This window comes from Monodelphis domestica, chromosome 1 (genome assembly GCF_027887165.1).
Source record: "Monodelphis domestica isolate mMonDom1 chromosome 1, mMonDom1.pri, whole genome shotgun sequence".
In the NCBI taxonomy this organism is placed as follows: Eukaryota; Metazoa; Chordata; class Mammalia; order Didelphimorphia; family Didelphidae; genus Monodelphis; species Monodelphis domestica.
Window position 1 is genome coordinate 105764065 of NC_077227.1, and position 22005 is coordinate 105786069.

At 36.2% G+C, this 22005-nt stretch overlaps 1 protein-coding gene across 3 annotated transcripts in view; it reads right to left on the minus strand.

Moving 5' to 3' along the window:
• SMC3 (structural maintenance of chromosomes 3) overlaps window positions 1–21946 on the minus strand; it is a 46393-nt gene extending 24447 nt beyond the window's left edge. The window contains exons 1-10 of one of the 3 annotated variants that reach the window (XM_001368518.5): window positions 21778–21946; window positions 15621–15696; window positions 12666–12704; window positions 10783–10850; window positions 9589–9660; window positions 5664–5743; window positions 5299–5377; window positions 3679–3796; window positions 1954–2129; window positions 1062–1142 (exon numbers count right to left, since the gene is read on the minus strand). In XM_001368518.5, coding sequence (XP_001368555.1) covers window positions 1062–1142; window positions 1954–2129; window positions 3679–3796; window positions 5299–5377; window positions 5664–5743; window positions 9589–9660; window positions 10783–10850; window positions 12666–12704; window positions 15621–15696; window positions 21778–21792 — 804 coding nt within the window. In that variant the 5' untranslated portion in view covers window positions 21793–21946. Of the gene's footprint in view, window positions 1–1061; window positions 1143–1953; window positions 2130–3678; window positions 3797–5298; window positions 5378–5663; window positions 5744–9588; window positions 9661–10782; window positions 10851–12665; window positions 12705–15620; window positions 15697–21555; window positions 21578–21777 lie in introns of those variants that run through there. The other 2 variants (XM_056820203.1, XM_056820204.1) reach the window with 2 other exon arrangements.
• Window positions 21947–22005: the final 59 nt, after the last annotated feature.

The window sequence follows — 22005 nt, forward strand, 5'->3', positions numbered from 1 at the left end:
TATATGATGGTGATACTATTGTGCTGTAAGAAATGTTGAACAGGATATCAGAAAGCTGAGAAGACCTAGATGAACTCATGCAGAGTGAAATAAGCAGAACCAGTACACAATAACAGCAAATACTGTGGAATGATCAACTGTGACAGACTTAGCTAGTAACAGCAAAACAATGATCTAGGACAATTCTGAGGCACTTATGTCAAAGAATGCTCTCCATTTCCAGAGAATGAACTGTTGGAGTCAGAATGCAGATGAAAGCATGAGATTTTTCACTTGGTTATTTGGGTTCTTGTATTGGGGTTTGGTTTTATATGATTATTCACTTACAAAAACGAACAATATGGAAATATGATTTGCAAGACATGTAATACATAATAATTCCCAGATCAAACTGCTTGCCAGCTCTGGGAGGGGGAAGATAAGGGAAGGAGACAGACAGTTTGGATCATATAACTTCAGAAAACTTATGTGGAAATTTGTTATTACATGTAATTGGTAAAACATAATAAAAATTAAAAATTTTGAAACCTGCGCTGACTAGATCCACTATAAATTTGTGCTACATAATTTCAACTGGGTCTTCATTATGGCAAGAGAGTCCTTCTAACACTTCCCTAACTGGCTATCAATCACCACTGTGACTTTATCCTTCATCAAGCCACATAGCTTATTTCCCCTTTGAACAAACACCTTACATGAAGGCCATTCTTTCTTCTGCCTCATTATACATTCCTCAGATGCCTTCTGCAACTACTTCCTCCTCCATCCCTGTCTCACACAAAAAGGAGGCCCTTCTAGCCAAAGCACATATCTCCCCCATTAGAATGTGAACTCGGAGCAGGAACTGTTTCTGCCCCCCCCCCCCCCCCCACCTTTTGCATCCCTAGTGTTTAATTTTATGCTTGGCACATAGCAGATGCTTAATAAAGTTTGCCGAGTAACTACGTGGGGCTCATATTCACGGGCCTACAACCTATTAGATATTAAGGAGATATTAAATCTATTTCCCTAATCAAGTACAGAGGAATACATACATATCAATTAACCTACTATAATCTTACCTCCATTTTATCTCTAGCATCCTGTTGAGCATCTCTTAATTGTCTGGATTTCTCTCCACTTGTTTCTCTTTTAGCCGAAAGCTGTAATTAAAGACACTATCAATGCTTAGGCATTACATCATGTTCATCCACTATTTCATATTACCTAAAAATTTCTATTCAGCATACTTGTGGTACCTTATTTTAAGCAAGATGATCTAGGAAAATGTGGATTTACATTGATGCACTGGGGCTGAGAGAGGAGGAAATAATTATTGGGTTTATAAAAAATGTTTTTAAGTGGGGAATTTTGATAAGATTCTTTTAAATAGCAAAATCTCTAATCTATATTTTAATTATTTACTTTGAAATTCTACATATAGCCTTTTAGGAACATCTCCATAACGTCAATTAAAGTAATCTAATATATCAGAAACAAAAAGAACTCCAATATTTTTATGATTACCACTTACATTATTTATGGAAAGAAGCAGCTAAATAGAATCAGTTTTTTGATTTTCTAAAATAAGTGTTCTGGATTTGTGAAAGAATAACTCAAAAAAATATTTTGAATAATTCAATCTCACAACTAAGCAAAGTTGCTAGTATGGGAATAAAAACCCTCCATTAAAATTGAAAATTATCTGTCATTTGGAAGATGACACAACCATCTTCTGAAACAGTTCAACATACCCAAAGAGAACCATCACATATGTATTTGAGATTCATTTTTAGTTTGGATTTTAAAATGCCTGACATTTTTCTTTCAATTAAAAGAGAGAAAAGCATTTTCTGGTACTCATTTGATGAAAAGCTAAAAAAATTCCTTAAGAAAAAGTAGGTCAAAAGTACACATTTATCTAAAAATGAAAAGAATTACATTTCAAGTGGCAAAGGTAGAGAACTATTTTACCTCATCAAGTTTGGCACGGGTTTCATTAAGTTCTTGATTATAAATAGTATATTCCAAGGCTCGCCTCATTTTATCCCATTTTTGATACTGTGCAAGTTCTTCTTTTTCCTCCTCCAGAGTGTGTAATCTTTCTTCAATATATTTTAACAACTCATTGATTTTTTCCCGTTTGCCCTCTTAAAAAAAAAAGGTTAAGAATAATTTTATATAATAAAATGTATTTTTCAAAGATGTCATAAATTGAGCTTAATTTTAGGTTATGTACTTACTTATGTAAAAATTAAACATCATAAAAATTTAAGGTAAGTAAAGCTATCCAGCTTCAACAAACCCTAGCAGGTAGAATTAATTATTTTAAAAGGGATCAAAGAACATTCCCATAACTAGAAATATTGATATTGGATCCCTTAATAACCACATGTAGTAAATAAGTCAGTTGGAAGCTTCACATGAAGTCATCTCCCCTGCTAGGAGCATCTCTTCTCATACAAATATACTAAAATACCATACTGGGCTACTGTGTTAATGCTAAATTATGGAAGTATATCACAACTGAGTTGACAATTTGCATTACAGCACAAATGCCAACATCTGGTACTTTTCAATTTTGTTAAGAGTTGACAAGATGCTAACGGTCTATTAACAATATGACTAAGAAATAAAAATAGCATGCATAAGGAAAATATATTTAGTGTTAGAATGATTTTTACACATTACAACTAACCCCAAATTTACGTAAAGCTTTATTTTCCAAGTTCTGTTCAGCCTCAGATGAATATCTGAACCAAAATATCCACTGAGCTAAAAATGCACTATTATTCTCTAAACAGTTAACAATAAACCATCTTAAAGGCTTTTTTTAAGATTTTAATTTCTGATACTAGTAAATGCAAAAACACCAACTCAAAAAACCCCCAAAAATGGTAGGAATAAAAATCATGTAATCCAACTTTAAATATTTCTTTCAAAATATACAAGTATTCTTAAATATGAACCTTCTCAAACATCTTAGCCAAGTTATCAACAATGTAACATTTCTAAAAGAAATGCTGATGTTCTTTACTTCACTTACAAGTATATGTACATCTATTAATAATTGGTCTTACTAATGTTATCTTGAACCCTTTCAGATTCGGTAAGCTTAGTTCTTTTGCTAAGTTAACAGCCACTAGGAGAAATTTTAAAGTAGAAAGGTGTAAAATTGTGGAACGTTTTTACATTGCTCTTTTGGTAATGCAATGAACAATGTTTTGCATGTAAGATTTAATCCTTAAAAAAAAAAAAAAGTACTTAGAAAACTTACAGGGTGAATTTTATAACCTTATAACCTTCCAAAACAAATCCTTAAATTACCATTTCTCCATACACACACACACACACACACACACACACACAGATACAAAGAAGTGAAACTGAAATTACTTCATTGATATACCTGTATTCCTTTAAAGTGGGCAATAAAAAATCATTGTTCTCATTAATAATGAAATTCTCAATAATAAAAGTAAACTGAAGTGCACACAATTAATGAAAAGAGATAATCTCTAACAACTTTATTTCCTTCAAGGAATAAAATACATGGTATAGGAAACATTAGACTTTAAATTACTTCAACTTTCTTCACAAAATTATACATACATATCATCAAACTTTATATACCATTGGGATAAGGAAGTATTCTTCACAGCTAAAAAGAATAAGCTAAAACTCTAAGAGTAATTTTACCTGTTTCTTTCATCAAAGAGATGCTTTCTTCTTTACGTTCATCATATACTCGAGTACCAGCTACTTCTCTCAAAAGCTTCAGTCTCTGAGAGTCAGGTGCCGTAGCCATTTGATTAATCTAAAAAAATTAAAGAAATAGTTATCATGACTATGTATCATTCTTTCACTAAGCTTTTTCAAGAACAAAGCCTAAACAAAGTTCTACTTTGATTAAATTTTTAGAAATATTAAAATACTTAATATCATCTTTCATAGTTCAATCTTGCTTTGAGGAAAGGACTCCCATAAAAGACTGAATTTGGGGGTTCAACTATTAAGTCTTATCAGACAACATCTTACTTCTATTATATTTCTGTACTATCCATGAGATACAGAAAAACAAAGGCTTCTTGCACTTAGGTCACTTTAGTCACCAGAACAGTTGTGGCTTCTAAAGTACTTTCATAAAAAAGGAAGAAGCACTTTAAGTGCTAGGGGCTGGTGGAACATTTTTCAAAATTAGTAATTATACTGCTGCTTCTACAAAGGAACAAGATAACTAAAGTAATTTTCTGCCTTGATTTCTACTAGAGTTCATCTTCTCTTTCAACATTTTAGATTTTTGGTATTTTGACAGTAATATTTTCAATTTGTCATAACATTACCTATATATGTTTTAAACTTATTTATTTATTTTTTTAATTTATTATTTAGACTTATATTTTTAAACTTATATATGTTTTAAAAGAATTGCTGTTTATAGTCATAATATATTCCTTTCAAGGAATATGATCATGTTACAAAAGCCACATTTTTTCTGGGTTAAAAAAGTATCTCAAATTTTTTACAATTATGTCAATGAAAAAATCATATTTACTAAACAAACTTTGTTGAAATACCCTTTTCTACCAAAAAAAAAAATCTGTGTAGTAGTTACAATATCCCTGCATGTTGTTGAAGCAAAAATGTCAATAATGGTAACCAATACAAAGTAGTCAAAACTGAATTGATCTGTTCTTTCTAACCCTAAGAAGAAAATGATATTCATTTAAATTAAAGCGAAAGGCTCAGACATCCTTTCACAGTAGCAAAAAAAGGCAAATAAAGAAGGTGCCCAATGTTTAGGAAACTGGTAAGTAAACTGTAATATATAAATGTGATGAAATATTATTTTGTTATAAAAAGTTTGTGATGAAATATTATTTTGTTATAAAAAGTGACAAATTCAGAAAAACATGGGAAGTCTGGTATGAATTGACAGAGCAAAGTAAATAAACCCAGAATGATATACATAATTTAAAAATTACTAAAATAAAGCTAGATCCTGAGAACTATAATGACCAGTCTTGGCCTAGGAGAATAAAAGAAGCACCTCTCTCTTTTCAGTAGGGATGGGGGTGAGGAGTGGAGATTATGGATGTGGAAATGTTGTATACATCATCAGATAATAACTTTGTGTTGATTTTGTTAAACGATTTTTCTTTCTTATAAAAGACTGATAGGTAAGTGAAAAGGACAGCTAGAAGAGATGGTGATGTAAAAACAGGAATCGTCAACAAAATTTATTTGGTTTTATGAAAGAAAAGCATTAGTCTCGATAAACTAAATTTATTCAAGTCTTGATATGCAACTATTCTTTACCTTTCCTTGTTTGACAATGTAATAAGGATTACTTCGAGAAAATCCAGCACTTTCGAGTAGATTCATCACATCATTTTTCCTGTCAACAAACATTAAGTAGACATATTTTCATATAAATAATCACAAAATTTCCACTTACAAGTATAAAATGCTTACTAGCCCAATTAAGAAAATAAGCATTGACTGTTCAACATGGTCTAAATTTTATCATTATATTTTAAGGACATGTTAAAACTTTTTATGTCTATAGGAAATAAATATAGTCAAACACTAATTAAGAAAAAATTATGTAGGCAAACTAACAGATGTAAAAAAAGTTTTGTCATTGTTTTTATTGGCTAAAGAAGAAAAAGGAAACTACTTACGTTACCATTTTCTTATCTAAAAAATACTGATCTTTTTTGGCACCAATGACTCTACGAAGCGAAACTTCCTCTTTATCAATCTAATGAAATAAAAAACAAACATGTAACCATTTAAGTTTAGCTCACTGAATTCATTTTAAAGTACCAAAATGGACTTGCTATATTTATTTTAAAATTGATATCTGTGAGTGAGGCTACTCTATGAATATATACATGCTTTATCAAACATATCCTCATTTCTCATCTGACTATACTTCAGAACTTCTCTGACCAAAGTCCCTACCAGGGATAAATACTTTCTTTCACTCACAACCCATTACCCTTTTCAATTTCTTTTTGTGAGCTGTCATCCCCTCCATTAGATTAAGTTCCTTGAGAGTAAAAATTGTCTTTTTTCCTATTTGTACTCCTAGCATTTAGCATGGTGCCTAGCATTTAATAGGTTTATACTTATTATTAAATAATAATATACTTATTAAACTTGTTTATTAACTATTGAAATATTCTACTACTTGATCCAATTTTAACATTTCTTCACATACAATCTGAATTCTTTGAACTTTAATAATTTTCCCCTAGAAGGTACTTTTGAAAGATAAAATTGGAAGATGAAAGTAAACAATTCCATTGCATGTGTTGTACTTTTTTTAAAGTACAACACATTACTTGATAGAGAGAATACCCCAAGACCTGAGAGAAGAACAGCTCTAATCGGTAAAGAACTGGCGCGATATAACATCGACATCGCAGCTTTAAGCAAAACACGCTTACCAGAAGAGGGATCACTCAGCGAACCCACCACTGGATACACCTTCAAATGAAGACAGAATCCACATTGTTGGCCTGGCCATCAAGACCAGTTTGCTCAAACAGCTGCCAGACTTGCCTGTGGGCATCAGCGAGAGGCTCATGAAGATCCATTTGCCTCTCAGCAAAGACCGGTATGCCACAATCATCAGCGCATATGCCCCAACACTGACCAGCACAGAGGAGACCATCGAGCAGTTCTACTCTGACCTGCACTCAGTGCCCACAAATGACAAGCTGATACTACTGGGAGACTTCAACGCCCGCGTTGGCCAGGACCATGAAAGATGGAAAGGAGTGCTCGGCAAACACGGCATGGGCAAAATGAACAACAACGGCCTACTGCTACTCAGCAAATGCTCAGAGTTCTAACTCACCATCACGAACACTGTGTTCAGAATGGCGAACAAATATAAAACAACGTGGATGCACCCAAGATCAAAACAGTGGCATCTCATTGACTACATCATTGTACGCCGGGGAGACATCCAGGATGTAAAGATCACAAGAGCCATGAGAGGAGCTGAATGCTGGACAGACCACCGATTGGTTAGAGCGACTCTTCAAATGAGCATTGCGCCTCGCCATCCAAAATGAGCCCAGGCAGTTCGCACATTTTACAACGTGAGTCGTCTTAGAGATCCATCTTATTTGCAAACATTCCAGTCCTGCCTGGACAACAAGCTGTCTGCCAAGGGACCGCTCACTGGAAGCTCAACCGAGAAATGGAATCAGTTCAGAGACGCAGTGAAGGAAACATCAAAGGCAGTCCTAGGCCCAAAACAACGCAACCACCAGGACTGGTTTGATGAGAACAACACTGCTATTGAAGACCTATTGAGCAAGAAGAACAAAGCCTTTATGGAGTGGCAAAATAACCCAAACTCTGCTCCTAAAAAGGACAGATTCAAGTCTCTCCAAGCCACGGCGCAGTGTGAGATCAGGAAGATGCAAGACCGATGGTGGGAAAAAAAGGCAGAAGAAATCCAGCGGTTTGCTGATATGAAAAACTACAAACAATTTTTCAGTGCCCTCAAGAATGTCTATGGGCCATTAAAACCCACCACCACTCCCTTGCTATCCTCTGATGGTGACACTCTCATAAAAGATAAAAAAAGGCATCAGCAACAGGTGAAAAGAACCCTTCAGACAGCTTCTCAACTGACCCTCTTCAGTCGACCAAAGTGCCCTTGACCAGATCCCCCAAAACCGCTCCATTGAACAACTTGACGTCCCTCCTTCAATAGAGGAAGTCCAAAAAGCCATTAAACAAATGAGTGCAGGCAAGGCACCCGGTAAAGACGGGATCCCAACCGAGGTGTACAAGGCCTTAAATGGAAAGGTGCTCCAGGCATTCCACATAGTGCTGACCAGCATATGGGAAGAGGAAGACATGCCCCCAGAACTCAGAGATGCCTCCATCGTAGCCCTATACAAGAACAAAGGCTCACGAGCAGCCTGTGACAACCACAGAAGCATCTCACTACTCTCCACTGCTGGAAAGATCCTCGCCCGTGTTATACTCAACAGACTCCTGTCATCTGTTTCAGAGCAGAACCTGCCTGAATCACAATGTGGCTTCCGACCAGATCACAGCACCATCGACATGGTCTTCACAGTGAGGCAAATGCAGGAAAAATGCCTTGAGCAGAACCTGAGTCTCTACATTGTCTTCATAGACCTGACAAAGGCATTCGACACAGTGAACAGGGACACATTGTGGGTGATCCTCAGCAAGCTCGGTTGCCCGGCAAAATTCGTCAAACTGATCCAGCTCTTTCATGTCGACATGACAGGGGAAGTCCTATCTGGTGGAGAGACTTCCGATCGCTTCAACAACTCCAATGGCGTGAAACAAGACTGTGTCCTCGCTCCGGTACTATTCAACCTATTTTTCACCAAAGTATTACGACATGCTGTGATGAATCTAGACCTGGGCGTCTACATCAAATACCGATTGGATGGCTCACTATTTGACCTTCGCCGCCTGACTGCAAAAACAAAGACAACAGAGAGACTCATCCTGGAAGCTCTCTTTGCAGATGACTGTGCTCTCATGGCCCACCAAGAAAATCACCTCCAAACCATTGTGGACAGGTTCTCCACCGCAACAAAACTGTTTGGCCTGACTATCAGCCTCAGCAAAACAGAGGTTCTGTTCCAATCTGCACCAGGGAGGCCAACGAACCAGCCATGCATTACAATCGACAGCACGCAGCTTTCTAACGTCAACACTTTCAAGTACCTGGGCAGCACCATCGCCAACGACGGGTTCCTAGACCACGAGATTAATGCCAGGATCCAAAAGGCCAGCCAGGCACTTGGACAGCTGCGCTCTAAAGTCCTCCAACACAGAGGTGTAAGCACTGCGACGAAGCTCAAAGTGTATAACGCAGTGGTCCTCAGCTCACTCCTGTACAGTTGTGAAACATGGACACTGTACCAGAAGCACATGAAACAGCTGGAGCAATTCCACCAACGCTCCCTCCGGTCAATCATGAGGATCCGATGGCAGGACCGAATCACCAATCAGGAAGTCCTCGACAGAGCCAACTCCACCAGCATCAAAGTAATGGTCATCAAAACCCAGCTATGATGGTCTGGACACGTCATCCGCATGGACCCACAGCAAATACCAAGACAGGTATTCTATGGTGAACTGTCAGCTGGACTCAGGAAACAAGGCCGACCAAAGAAAAGATTCAAGGATCAGCTAAAGTCCAACTTGAAGTGGGCTGGCATTACACCAAAGCAACTAGAACTTGCTGCCTCTGACAGCAGCAGCTGGCGAACCCACATTAAGCATGCCGCTACCACCTTTGAAGATGAGCGACGTCGACGTCTTGCTGCTGCGCATGAATGCCGACACCAGGCCACAACCACACCTCCCATAACAACTGGAGTCCCATGCCCCATGTGCCACAAAATTTGCGCCTCAGCCTTTGTACTCCAAAGCCACATGAGGGTGCACCGTAGATGAAACTGCACAAAGACAATAGTCATTCTCTATCTCCGAGAGATTACCACTACTTTTTTAAAAGTTGGTAAATTTTTAGACATTTTATAAATTTATTAAATCTTTGTTATCATTACTGAAAAAATTTAATTAGCAACTCACTGGTAATCTGTTGTCTGAATTATCAAAAATGATCTCAACAAAAGCAGATATGACTCGGGGTCCAGTTCCTTCCTAAAATTAAGGAAAACAATAAATGTTAATGTTTTATTACAGCATGTTCATTATTTTCCAACACATAACCTTTCTTAAAGGGTACTGAATATTAACTAACAGACTGTGTGAAAAAAGATGATCCCTAAGATTATTCTATATTCCTCTTCACCATTGTAACAGAACTATAAGCTTAGAATTATACATCATGGGTACCAGATTGCCTAAGGAGAGATGAACCAGATCAGGCTGGATATGATGCATGTCAAAACTTTTGTGGAAACTGGAGCAGGACAAGGTTTAGGACTAGCCCTCATGCATACAGCCTAGGCAAGATAGGAAGGCCCAGTCTTGAGAAAGAAAAAAAAAATTTTAAGTGAGCTTAAACAAAGAAGTGTAATGATTAGACAGAAACAAATTCCTAACAGTAAGGGACATCGTTACTTAAGGAAACAGGTAAAGAAATGATGGAACTTTCTGATATCTTAATTCTGAAACCAGAGCTTAGCAAAGTACCTAGCACATAGTAAGCACTGTAAAAAATTATTAAATTTCTTAGATCATGTAGACATCTAAATATAGAATTTAATTTCAACAATTTTTAGAACTACAAAGATTATACATGTCCTCTTGTCTTTCATATTGAAAAATAACTATTTATGGTACCGAGTACAAATGTGGCTAAAAAGTCCAACTACAACTTGCAGACCTTTCTATACTGGAGACACAAGTAGAATTAGCAGTGTGTTGCCTAGTTTCCAGCAGTTGCTCCTCAGCTCCTCACACAACTTCGGGATCCAGTTTTGATTCTTAGCTACCCTGCTCCCCAATTCCAACTCTTCCTCCTCATCCTCAATAAATCTGCACTCCTGCTTTTTAGTCCATTATTGGGCCTCCTCCTTAATGTAAAGATAAGGAAATTTATCTTATAACAAGCATTTAGGAGTTATACCCAAATTTTTTCCAAACATTATATTTTAATAAGTCCTGTTGCTTCCATAAAGTAAGACTAAACTGAACAGTAATATAATACAGTAATATTTACTGAAAAGAACTATGGTAAGCTTATTAAAAACTTTTGTCCACCAGGAATAGGTGATTATTTAAAACATATCTAAAATAAAAAATCAAAGTCTCACTTACGTGTAACAAAGCCAATCTCTGTTCTGGACGAAGATGACTAAATTCATCACTGAGTACAAACTGAATAGCTATAATAAGCACACAAATACCATCATTAGCATAGTAATTAGGAGGAGAGGAGGAGTGTTTTACTTGCTTAATTTTTTAAGAATCACAGATTTTGAACTAGAAGGGATCTTAAAAGTCACCTAGCTCAATCTTCTCACTTTTATAAAAATAGTGGCCAAGGGAGGTAAGGTCACTTGCCCCAAGTCACAAAGGTAGTAAATGGCAGCGTTGGAATCTGAACTAGGTCCTCTGACTCCATAGCAAAGCTCTTTCCAATGTCCCATGCTGCCTTTCATTGTTTACTAGGACACAGCTTCTCAAGAGGTGGGCACTGAAAATAACACATGAATCACATGTTTGCATATGCATAATATAAGAAATGTGCCCTTTGTTGTCAGACCCATTAATTATAAGGAACAAATGTTTGAGAAAAACACTCATAGAAGAAAGTGTTTTACTGGAATGATCAATGTTTGATTATGTTTTGATTAAGTTTGAAAATGATTAAGTTTGAAAAATAAATACTATAGTATAGAAACAGGCTATCAAAAGAATAAGGACCTATTTCTTGGTCAAATAATGCTAGTTAGCTTTTAACTTCAGATTTAAGATACAATAAATTCAAGTTCAGAGATATTTCATTAATAGATTGTCATTCCTTTAACTGTAATCACATTGGGTATGGAGTGGATGAGTAAAATATAAACTCACTGATGTTAGAACATACTTCATTACAATAGAAAACAAAATGCCATTAGGTATTAAGAACCCATTCAGGGTTTCCCTACTATCTGAACTTCAGCAAGAGTGCAAGATGGCATTCCTTTCCCTTGGCTCTACTTATTGACCCTCGGGGTAAAGTACCACAGTCCCCTTTCAGTGAAAGGGAGATATTTAATCCAGGCAGCAATTGGACCATTCTCAATTTATAAAACCAATAAATACCTAGTTAGCATGGGTGAGGCATGAATCTAAGAAAGCAATACTGTTGCCTCCTTTTCAGCAACTGTCATTACTAAATCTTTTTTAAGAATGAGATAGCCAGAATTTTTCCCTCTCCCCAACCTACCTCCCAACAAAGTTCGCTCTGATTTTATTAAAATAATCTATGTTCTTAAAGGATTAATAAAGTATGACAGTGTTATAATTCAACTTATTTTAATTAACTTTAAAGCTGTATTTTTAAAATAATAAATGTTGTTTCACCCAATTTTTTTACCTATTCTCTACAAAAAATTAATAACTGGCTTCCTAAAGATTTTAAAATTTGTAAAATGCTTTACATACATTAGTTCACTCAAACTCTATAAGCTGGCAAGAAGAATTCAATAGGTATTCTCTCCATTTTTATAGCTAAGGAAACAGACTCCAAGAGACTTCCATGTGCTGTTGGAGGTAGGACTTGAACTCAGATATTTTGACTTCAAAATTAGAATTCTCTCCAATATAATTATAAGGCATTTAATCAAAAAAAAGGTCCTTGTCCTAACACAATTTAGCCTTTTTTAATATCATGAACAGCCCCAACCCAAACCTCATCATCCCCCACACCCTTTGGAAGTTTGGTGAAATGGGCCTCTTCTCAGAATAATAATTTTTAAATGTATAAAATACATAGGATTACAAAGGCAACAATGAAATAGTTATCAAAATATTTTTTAAAATTAAGTGCCTAGATTTCAGCTTCATAATATAACAAGAAATTCCCAAATGAAGTTAATTACTCAACTACTGAAAGCATTTTTAGCTCTTATAAACATAGCCTATGAAGATCAATAAATTAATTGCCATAGATTTGACTGAGACATCAAGATAAAAAAAAAATCAATACTTACCATAAAAAAAATTACTTTTCCCGGATCCATTTCTGCCCACTATAATTTAAAAAAATACAATTTAAAAAATATGAATAAGTCTCAAGGCAAATATAATTCTATGCTAAAAATACTTAAAAAGGTTTTCAAATAAATTTTCTAGTCCCCTATTTAAAATAAATTCTAATAGTCAAAAGGAAGTACACAATAGCAGGTAAATGAGTAACAAGAAATTAACAAATAAAACAACAAAAATATTTGCCTGTTATCACTTGCCATGACCAAATGATATTTAATATCCTTCAATGTTGGTCTTTACTCTTGGCTTAATAATGGAGGCAAAAATTTAAAATTATTAGTTAGCAATCATAATCATAGATTAATAAAATTTTGAATCTAATAGCCATCTAATTTCTCAAGATAATTATAAAATTATAAACGATCTAAGTTTTAATACATAGGTCAAATATAAACACAAAATGTATAACTACATAGGAGACATTATTATAGATATTGCTACTTTTTGTTAAATAATAAAATTCTTAATTTAATTAAAGTCAAAATATTTTGCAAAACTAACGATCTAAGGATGTAAACAAACTTGGTTAATGTTTTAAAATTCTGGGTAAACTATCACAATATAATTTTAAACCACTATGAACCCTAAAGAACAAGAAAATAATTTTTAAAATAAATTATAAAACTACAAATAGCCAAACTATAATGCATTCATATTTACAAATGAATAACATTTTAAAACTTCAGCTCTAAACATTATTGCATAGGAAAATTTAATATATAAGAAGGATTAGTTGACATTTTCAAAGTTGCAAGTAAAGCAGTAACAAGGTATCTTGTTAGCTGGCAAAAGATTGGTATTTTGTTGGACATCCAAATAAAATTTGGCAACATAAATAAATAATAGTCACAATATTTTTATTCTTAAAGGGATACTTGTCAAATTAACCACTGAAACAACCAAGATTCAATCATTACAATATAACAGAAATTCTAGATTTATTAGAGGGGAGTTAATACATTTATTGGAGTCTATGCTGTCCAATGGATCAGGAGGGAGAATAACTTTTTGTGCCAGGTTTTAAGACAGACAATATTAGTACAGTACGAATTCAAACCCTTAGGTGACCTCTCTCTCTTTTTCTTCCTCTACATCATTCCCCAGATTCCCAGGCCCTTCCATTTGCCTAGTTACCCTCTTAGGAAAGAAGACTCTATCACCTCCCTGGGAAACCAAAGGCTGCAGAGTAGGGCAGTTTCCTTATCAATTAGTTCCACCCTCCCAGTGGCACCCATAAGGAGCACCTTCTGAAATGTGGCAGAATTAGTAACCATTACACCTAGGTCCCTTCCCCAATACCTTAAGGAACTACAGAGCTGCCTTTCTAGGAGGACCAATTTTCATTAGAACTCCACCTGGATTAATGGAGACAGCTAGATGGCTCAGTGAATAACCAAGACTAGAAATGGGAAGTTCTGGGCTTAAATCTGGTCTCAAGATATTTCCTAGCTGTGTGACCCTGGACAAGTCACTTAACTTCCACTGCCTAGCCTATGATTCTTTTGCCTTTGAATTGATACTTAATATCAATTGTAAGACAGAAAGTATAACTATTTTATAAAGTTTATAAAGTTATAAAGTATATGTTAGCTGTTATTGGTTATTTTCCTATTTCTAAAATCCAACTACATGCAAAATAAAAAATTAATACATGCAAACAATTTAACTGATTAAAAATAATTTAAAACAAAACATATTAAACTGTTTTCTTCTTGTTTCTGACAAAACTGCAAGCAATTCTACATTGAGATGTATATATATGGGTGAAGGTATACACATGCACATTTGCATGCCTATACATGTGCATGATTTATTTTGTAGGAAAGTTTATATAGAATGAGAAAAAAGTGTATTTTAAGAAGATGTCCTTTTGTTAAAAATGAGCATCTGCTATTTAATCATCATCTTCCATATGAATGTATCTTTTGTAACAAGTACAATGCATGCTATTTTGACATCCAATGAAATTTAGTGAGTTAAATCTTTAAAAAATTCAGAAATACCAGAAAAAGAATGAATCACTTTTTCTTAGCTGTATCAAGCAGGTGGTCCTGCATCCATTAACAATGAAAATTGTACACTAAAAGAAAAAAAATGTGAAGAAATCTAATTTGTGTCTATAGAATGATTGATTTAATAAAGCCACAGAGACTAGTTTAACTATTGTTTAGTTGTTTCAGTCATGTCCAACTTTTCCTGACCCCAATTCTGAGGTTTTCTTGGCAAAGGTACTGGGGTGGTTTGCCATTTTCTTCTCCAACCCAATTTACAGATGAGAAACTAAGACAAAGTCACCTGGCCAGGGTCACCCAGCTAGTGTCTGAGGCTAGACACATGAAGATGAGTCTTCCTGATTTCAAGTCCAGTGCTCTATCTACTTACTGTGCCACCTAGCTACCTAACAACATGTAAATTGACTAAGGTCATGCTTTGCATCTACATAAATTTAAGTAAAAGCTTATTTTAAATACATCAAAGGTTCTATACTCAATGTTAACTAAATTACATATGATTAATTTGGGATTATAAAGTTCTTTATTCAAGGAGTTTGAAGTGTTTGAAGGAGGTAGTCATACTTAAATCAAAACATGTTAAGAATTCTGGAGCATTCTGAATGGACTCAGTAAATTCGGATATGCTTTTTTTGTTTTTCCAAATGAATTTAATTGTTATCCCGGGCTCAAATGATATACTTTCAATGTCCAAAGAAATTCTAGCTGTTGTTTAGATTTTTTTAAAAGTAATTTTAAAACAAATGCTATCATTTTTCAGATTTTCATAAGTTTTTGGGGTTTCGTTCTTAATTTCTCAGTTAAATACAAGGTGAAAAAGAACTTTCAATTTCTAAATTGTAGATGATAAATTATGACAGTCTCACACAAACAACAGGTACTTACCTATGACATTGTGTTTTGAACTGAATGGATCTACAATTGTCTGATCTCTATAACTTCGAAAACCCTGGATGATAACCTGATGGGGGAAAAAAATGTTATGTTTAAAATATACTATAAACATCCATTTGAATTTTAAGAAATATTGCCATTTCAGGACTTTCTTTTCCCGTGCCCTAGTTTTTATCTAAATAAATGCTGAAAATAGACATCCTTTTATGCATACGTCCTCAGCATATCCATTCTTCTTACCAATTATATGTATTTTGGAGGGAGAATTCACTAGACTGATGAAGAATATATTCTATTGTTGCTTGTCTTACTATGCTATTTTATTAAATGCCTTTGCCTGGGGAGTGAGGGTGGGGTGGGGGTGGAAAAGAACTTTTGATTTAAAAATAATCTCTTTTAGAAGGTAATGGTTTTAAAGTATTTACTAAAAAGCCCTCATCTCAACCACTATCCATTTTAATTTCTTTTAGGATCACAAATCTCATATGGTTTAAAGCAGCTTGAATAAGGTCAACCACACTTCAGGGACCTGTCAGACTAAATACATAACCTTTTTTGTGAGCTGAGGTTTCATCAACTGATTTGTTTTTTTTGGCAAGTTTCAAATCTGCCCCTGCCCCCTGAGAACTCACAGGGAGGGAGGTCCTTTAAGTGCTTGGTGACCTGGGTGGGACTAATGGACACAGTCAAAAGTTAAGTATCTTTTTTTTTTTTGTCTTAGTAGCTTCTCCCATTATATTAAAGTCCTCCCCCAGGTAGCCCAGCCCTCAGCTAGACCCTTTCCTTTTGTATTCATAGTAGTAACCCATTTCCTGATATGCGGACTGCAGGCCACAGCCTCTTTCCCAAGTCTACTAGCAGCCAGTCAACCTATGTACCAATGTATGTGCCAAATTCCCCAAAAGGTAAAAGATTCCCAAGTTCTATTATTCTTTGGATTATCAGCTAGCACAGTGATCCTCCCAGAGATACTGTCCCCAGAGCCCCAGGGTTCTTACTGTGTGGCCAATTAATGGACCTCTTTCCGGATTTAAAGACTTGGTTTTTGCTGACTACTTTATGTTTTTTCCAAGTTAACAGTTTCCATCTCAAAATAGTATTTTTGAATGCATAAAACTAAATACATAGAATTACAAAGGAAATCTATGCTGAAATATTTTTTATCAAAATATGCAAAATTATATAGTAACCGAACATTGTTCTAAAAACATTCACAATCACTAAATTCAACAAAATACAACAGAATCCTTTATTCACAATTTCAGTTATCACAATTGGAGGTCTACCTCAGCAAAAGTCTGCTTATTTTTTACCACTTTAATTTTTTTTTAAGGATATTTTTGGGTTGGGGGTGGGAGGCCCTCCAAATTGAGAGGTAAGAACAGACACAGAGCACATATATATGATATCATTAAGTGTTTGCTTATATCTAAGGTTTTTAGCCCTCCTCACTAGGTTTTGGAATATATCCCCTCAGAACAGCAATTGGGACTAAACTTCCAATAGGGAATTTTCTACCTTTTCTAAGTGCTTACAAGTATATGAGATAACATTGGAAGAAGTACCCTATACAGATGAAATCATAGCTTCTGGCCAAAAAAAATCTATGTCATATAGAAAGACAGCCCTAAAAAAGAATAAAAACGAAGTTTCTATGTTTTACTGGTGTCCTTAAGAACCAATAAAAATAAACACTTTTCTCTTTTTATAAACCCAAGTTTCAATTAGGATAATATACTTTTTTAGTATATGCACTGCCAAAGTGAGCAGGATGATCTACTTTTTAAGGCAAGAAAAAGCACCACCTTCTCTTTGAATTTACTAGAGCATTTGTAAACTGAAGTAAAAATAGGATAAACAGAAGGAAGGCTAAACAAACTAATTTGTCCATAAGAAAACCTGGAAGCTGCATATTGACAGTTGTAAAATGTAATGTTATCTGTGTTGTAGTGTTTTTATTTCTTTTGTGAAATAATTCCCAATTATTTGGTATTTTACAGGCACAGTCTCTATATTTTGATACCTCTGGACTACAGGATATAGTTACTGCAGGTAAATCTGGCTATGTGATTCTTATAGAACCAAATGAAAAAGCTGCCCTTTGCCTCGGCCAGAGGATTTTTAATATTTTGCGTGAATTGAGGTTTTTGTCTTAGAATAGTTTCTGAATCCATAAAACTAAATATACGGAATTACAAAGGACCTCTATGCTGAAGTACTGTTATCAAAATATATTTTTTAAAAGTTCAGGACCTCAGGTAAAGACTCTCTGTCCTAGCCCCATCCTGTGAGAGATATTTATTTCCCCAATGCAAACTCAAATTACCTGGTCAGAAAGTTAAGACTTAGAAATTATTACACTTTCCCCAACTCTCCTAAAACTTGTCTTAGGGGCCACCTGAATGTCCCTAATTGAGGAACCAGTCAAATTAATGTTTAGAGAATAAAATAAGCTCTTTAGATAAGACCACAAATTTTTATTTATTTATACTATCACCCTTCACCCTTAATACCAATACATTTTAAATATTGCATATTTTACAAGACAATTTGGTACTTATTTTCATTGAATTATATTTTCACCCCTCATTTTTGAACTGAAGATTGGTTACATACTTCATTGGCTATATTTAAATTCTTCAGCAATGTATGACTCCCATCAGTGTAGGGTATTGATCTAGAGCTAAAGCTCGCAGTTTTCTATTACTACGTAAATTGTCAATCACAAGTTGATAAATAACAGGGTGGCCTGAAGGTAATAGAGCCTCTTCAAACTTTGTTAGGCTATGGCACATGGTAGGGTTGTGCTCAAAAAAACTTATCAGTTTGGCAGAACCTGTCAAAGCTAGTATTTCACTGGCAAGAGATGACTGAAAACTCAGATCAGCTCATTAAAATGAAGCTTCATTACAGGCCATGAGGGAAGCATGGGACCACATTTAATAGAACACAGACTTTCTGAAGGAAATGGACAAATTCTATAGCTTAAGGCCCCTTACAAAAACTCACCACAGTGAATTTCTATAATAATTTTCTAATTGCTAATTTCTAAGTAGAATTTTTAAAATATTAATGCCATGGTATTATTACATTTTAAAGTAACTTATGAACATTAGAATATCATTGAGAAAACATTAATTTTACCAAGATAATTTTAAGCCTATCATATATACTCTCTTAGGCAATATCATAAAATTATCACTCAAGGAACCCCCCCCCCCATATATACAAAGTAAACTGTAATATTCTCACTCCAATCAAAGCAGCACCTTTTCTATTAGAATCAGACAATTCTGCATTTCAGTCCATAGATTCCCAAATGCTGCCACAACCTGAGAAATGAGTGTTTGTCTTCCAATCTTAGTTTACCAGTCTATAAAATATAAAAATCTTAATTCTTGAAAATCTAACAAGACTTTGAGATTGAGAGCCCATACCCTAAAAAATTTAAGTTAAGCAAAATATAAATACTATGCTCAGTTGATCAATACACATGAAGCACCTATTACAATATGCCAAAGACTACTAAGGAGATACAAAAAATGACAAGAGTCCTTGCCCTCAAGGAATTCAATACCTAATGGGGGAAGACAACAAATATGTACAAATAAGCTATATACAGGAAATTACTAAAAGGCACTAGAATTAAGAAGGGTTGAGAAAGTTTTCCTATAAAAGATAAGATTTTACTTGGGTCCTGAAGAAAGCTAGTAGAAAGAGATGAGGAGGAAGAATAATTGAGGAATGGAGAGACAGCCAGAGAAAATGCCTAGAGCAGAGAAATGGAACATATGGCTTGTGGGATAAAAAGGAGGCCGGTGTCACTGGATCAGAGTTCATAGCTAGGAGTTAGGTGCTAGGAGTAAGGTGCAGGAAATCTGAGGTTTTTGTATTTGATTATAGAGGTCATAGAGAGCCACTGGAGTTTACTGATTGGGGGAGAATGGCAGGAACTTCACTTTAGTAAAATCAATTTGGCTGCCAAATGGAGAACAGATGGAAGTGGGGAAAGATTTGAGGCTGATAGACCTACCAGCAAGCTATTGCAATAATCCAAATGGGAGGTGGCATGGGCCTGTAATGGGGTGGTTTATGAGGGGGTGAGAGTGGGCATATTCGAGATATGTTGCAAAGATGAAACTTGACAGGCCTTTGGCAACAGACTGGATATAGGAGGCAAGGAATGAATAAAGTAGAGGATGACACCTAGGTTGTGAGCCTGGGGGCCTGAAAGGATGGTGGTGCTCAAAATAGTAATATGGAAGTTTTTTGGGGGGAAATGGAGGTAGGGAGCTAGTTTAAAAGGAAGTAATAGAGTTCAATTTTGGATATACTGAATTTAAGATAACTGGAAATTAAATTCAGGATGTCTGAAAAGCAATTGGTAATACGAGATTAAAAGTTAGCAGAGAGGTAATGGCAGGATTGGCAGGTTCAAAATTCATCAGCATAGAGATAATAATTTAAATCAATGGGTCTGATGAGATCAAGTAATACGGAGCAAGAATAAGAAGTCCAGAATGACATCTACAATTGTGCTATAAAAAAGGGCATAATTTCATAGTAAGATATAAAGATTTGTATGAATTGCTGAAAAATGAAGTGAGCAAAACTAGGAGAAATATTTCTACACTAACAACATTGTAAAGACAAGTAACTTTGAAAAATTTAAGAACTCTGATCAATGTAAGGCCCAACCATGATTCCAGAATACTCATAATGAAAAATGCTACCCATCTCCTGATAAGTTGTTGGCTCTCAGAAACATTTTTGAGAATGAAACTTTTGGACATGGTCATGTTTGGAAAATTTTTGCTTGACTTTTGTATATCTCTCACACAAGGTCTAGTTTTTCTTTCTTTTTCAATGGGGGAGATAAGGATTTTAGTTAATTTAAAAAGTTAAATAATATACAATAAAAACACATGAAAACTAAAGTTTTTAAAAAGGAAAGCATAATACAATAATGTCAACAGACATCCCTCCCCTCAAAAGCCTGATCTTTTTAGAATCTATTGATGAGTAAGAGTAAAAAAGTAGGCCAGAGTGTTTGAAATGTCCAGAATATCCTCCTTAACTAGAGCTCCGGCTAAGTCAATTAAGTATTTACTAAGCAGAACTTACTATGTGCCTGGTACTGTGCAAAAAAAAAGTACTGGAGAGGCAAAGAAAAGCAAAAGGTAGTGGGGGGCGGGGTGTTAGGAGGAAGGATGTATGACAACATGAAAACAACTACGTACAAACAAGCTATAAACAAGATAAATTGCACACAATTAACAGAGAGATGGCACCGGAATTTAGGAGGACTGAAAAAGACTCTTGCGGGATTTAAGCTGGGATTTGTAGGAGTTCCAGAAAAGTCAGAGATGAGGAGGAAAAGAACTACAGATATGATGGAGAGCCAGAGAAAAATGCCCAAAAAAAGATAGGAAAGGGGGAGTAAAAAGTTATTTCAAAATGTCAAGCTGCACAACAGGACCACAAACTGGACAGTCGTAATACCCTCAGGGCAGGCCTGGAATGCAATTCCGAAAACATTAATTGGGCGCCTACCTCAGTAATAGCCAAAAAGGGGTTAGGGGGAGGCGCGACGGGGAGGGGAGGGGAAGGTAAGAGGGGGGATAGGATGGGATGGGAAGGAAGTTGCACATCATAGTGGGTGTTATTATTATGGTTAGGAAAGGGCAAAGTCAAGTGCGGCCTGCTAGGCAGATACCCCTACGCCAGCCAGCCCGCCCGCCCGCACCCGCCCGGGGACAGGTCTACGTAAGAAAGCGCGGTCCGCTCCGCTCCACCCCGCCCCCCACCCCTGCCTTCTCTCTCCCCACCCGACCCGGCCCGGCCCTCTCCGTGCCCCCCCAACCCAGCAGAGGGAGCTATCCCCCACCCCCAAACCCCAGGTAGCCTGAATGCCGCTCTCGCTTACATCTTCCACAGCCTAGGACCTTGGGGAAGGCATGCTCCACAAGCTAAGGTCCTGAACTGCGGAAGGTGCAGGATACTGAAGGGTCGACGCCTCCCTTTCCCTGCCGCCGCCGTACAGGGGATGGGAGTGGGCCCCGCAGCACTTGGGGGGGGGGGCGCGGGGGGCGGGCGAGACGCAGAGGCAGTCTTGATTCCTCCAAGACTGCGCGGGCATTGGCCTCACCTGTTTTATATACATGATTCCTCGCTCCCGGCCCGGGAGAAAGACCCTCCCGGGACCCGCAGGGGCTCCTCCGCCAGTCAGGTGAGCCGAATCTACCACCCCTCCCCCACGACCCCGAGCCTTTCCCCAGCCAAACAAAATGGCGGCCTCCTAGGAGGCGGTGTCCCCATCTGGATCAAACCATCCTAGCCATTTGAGCAGGGCGGAGCGGATGCTCTGGGTGACCTC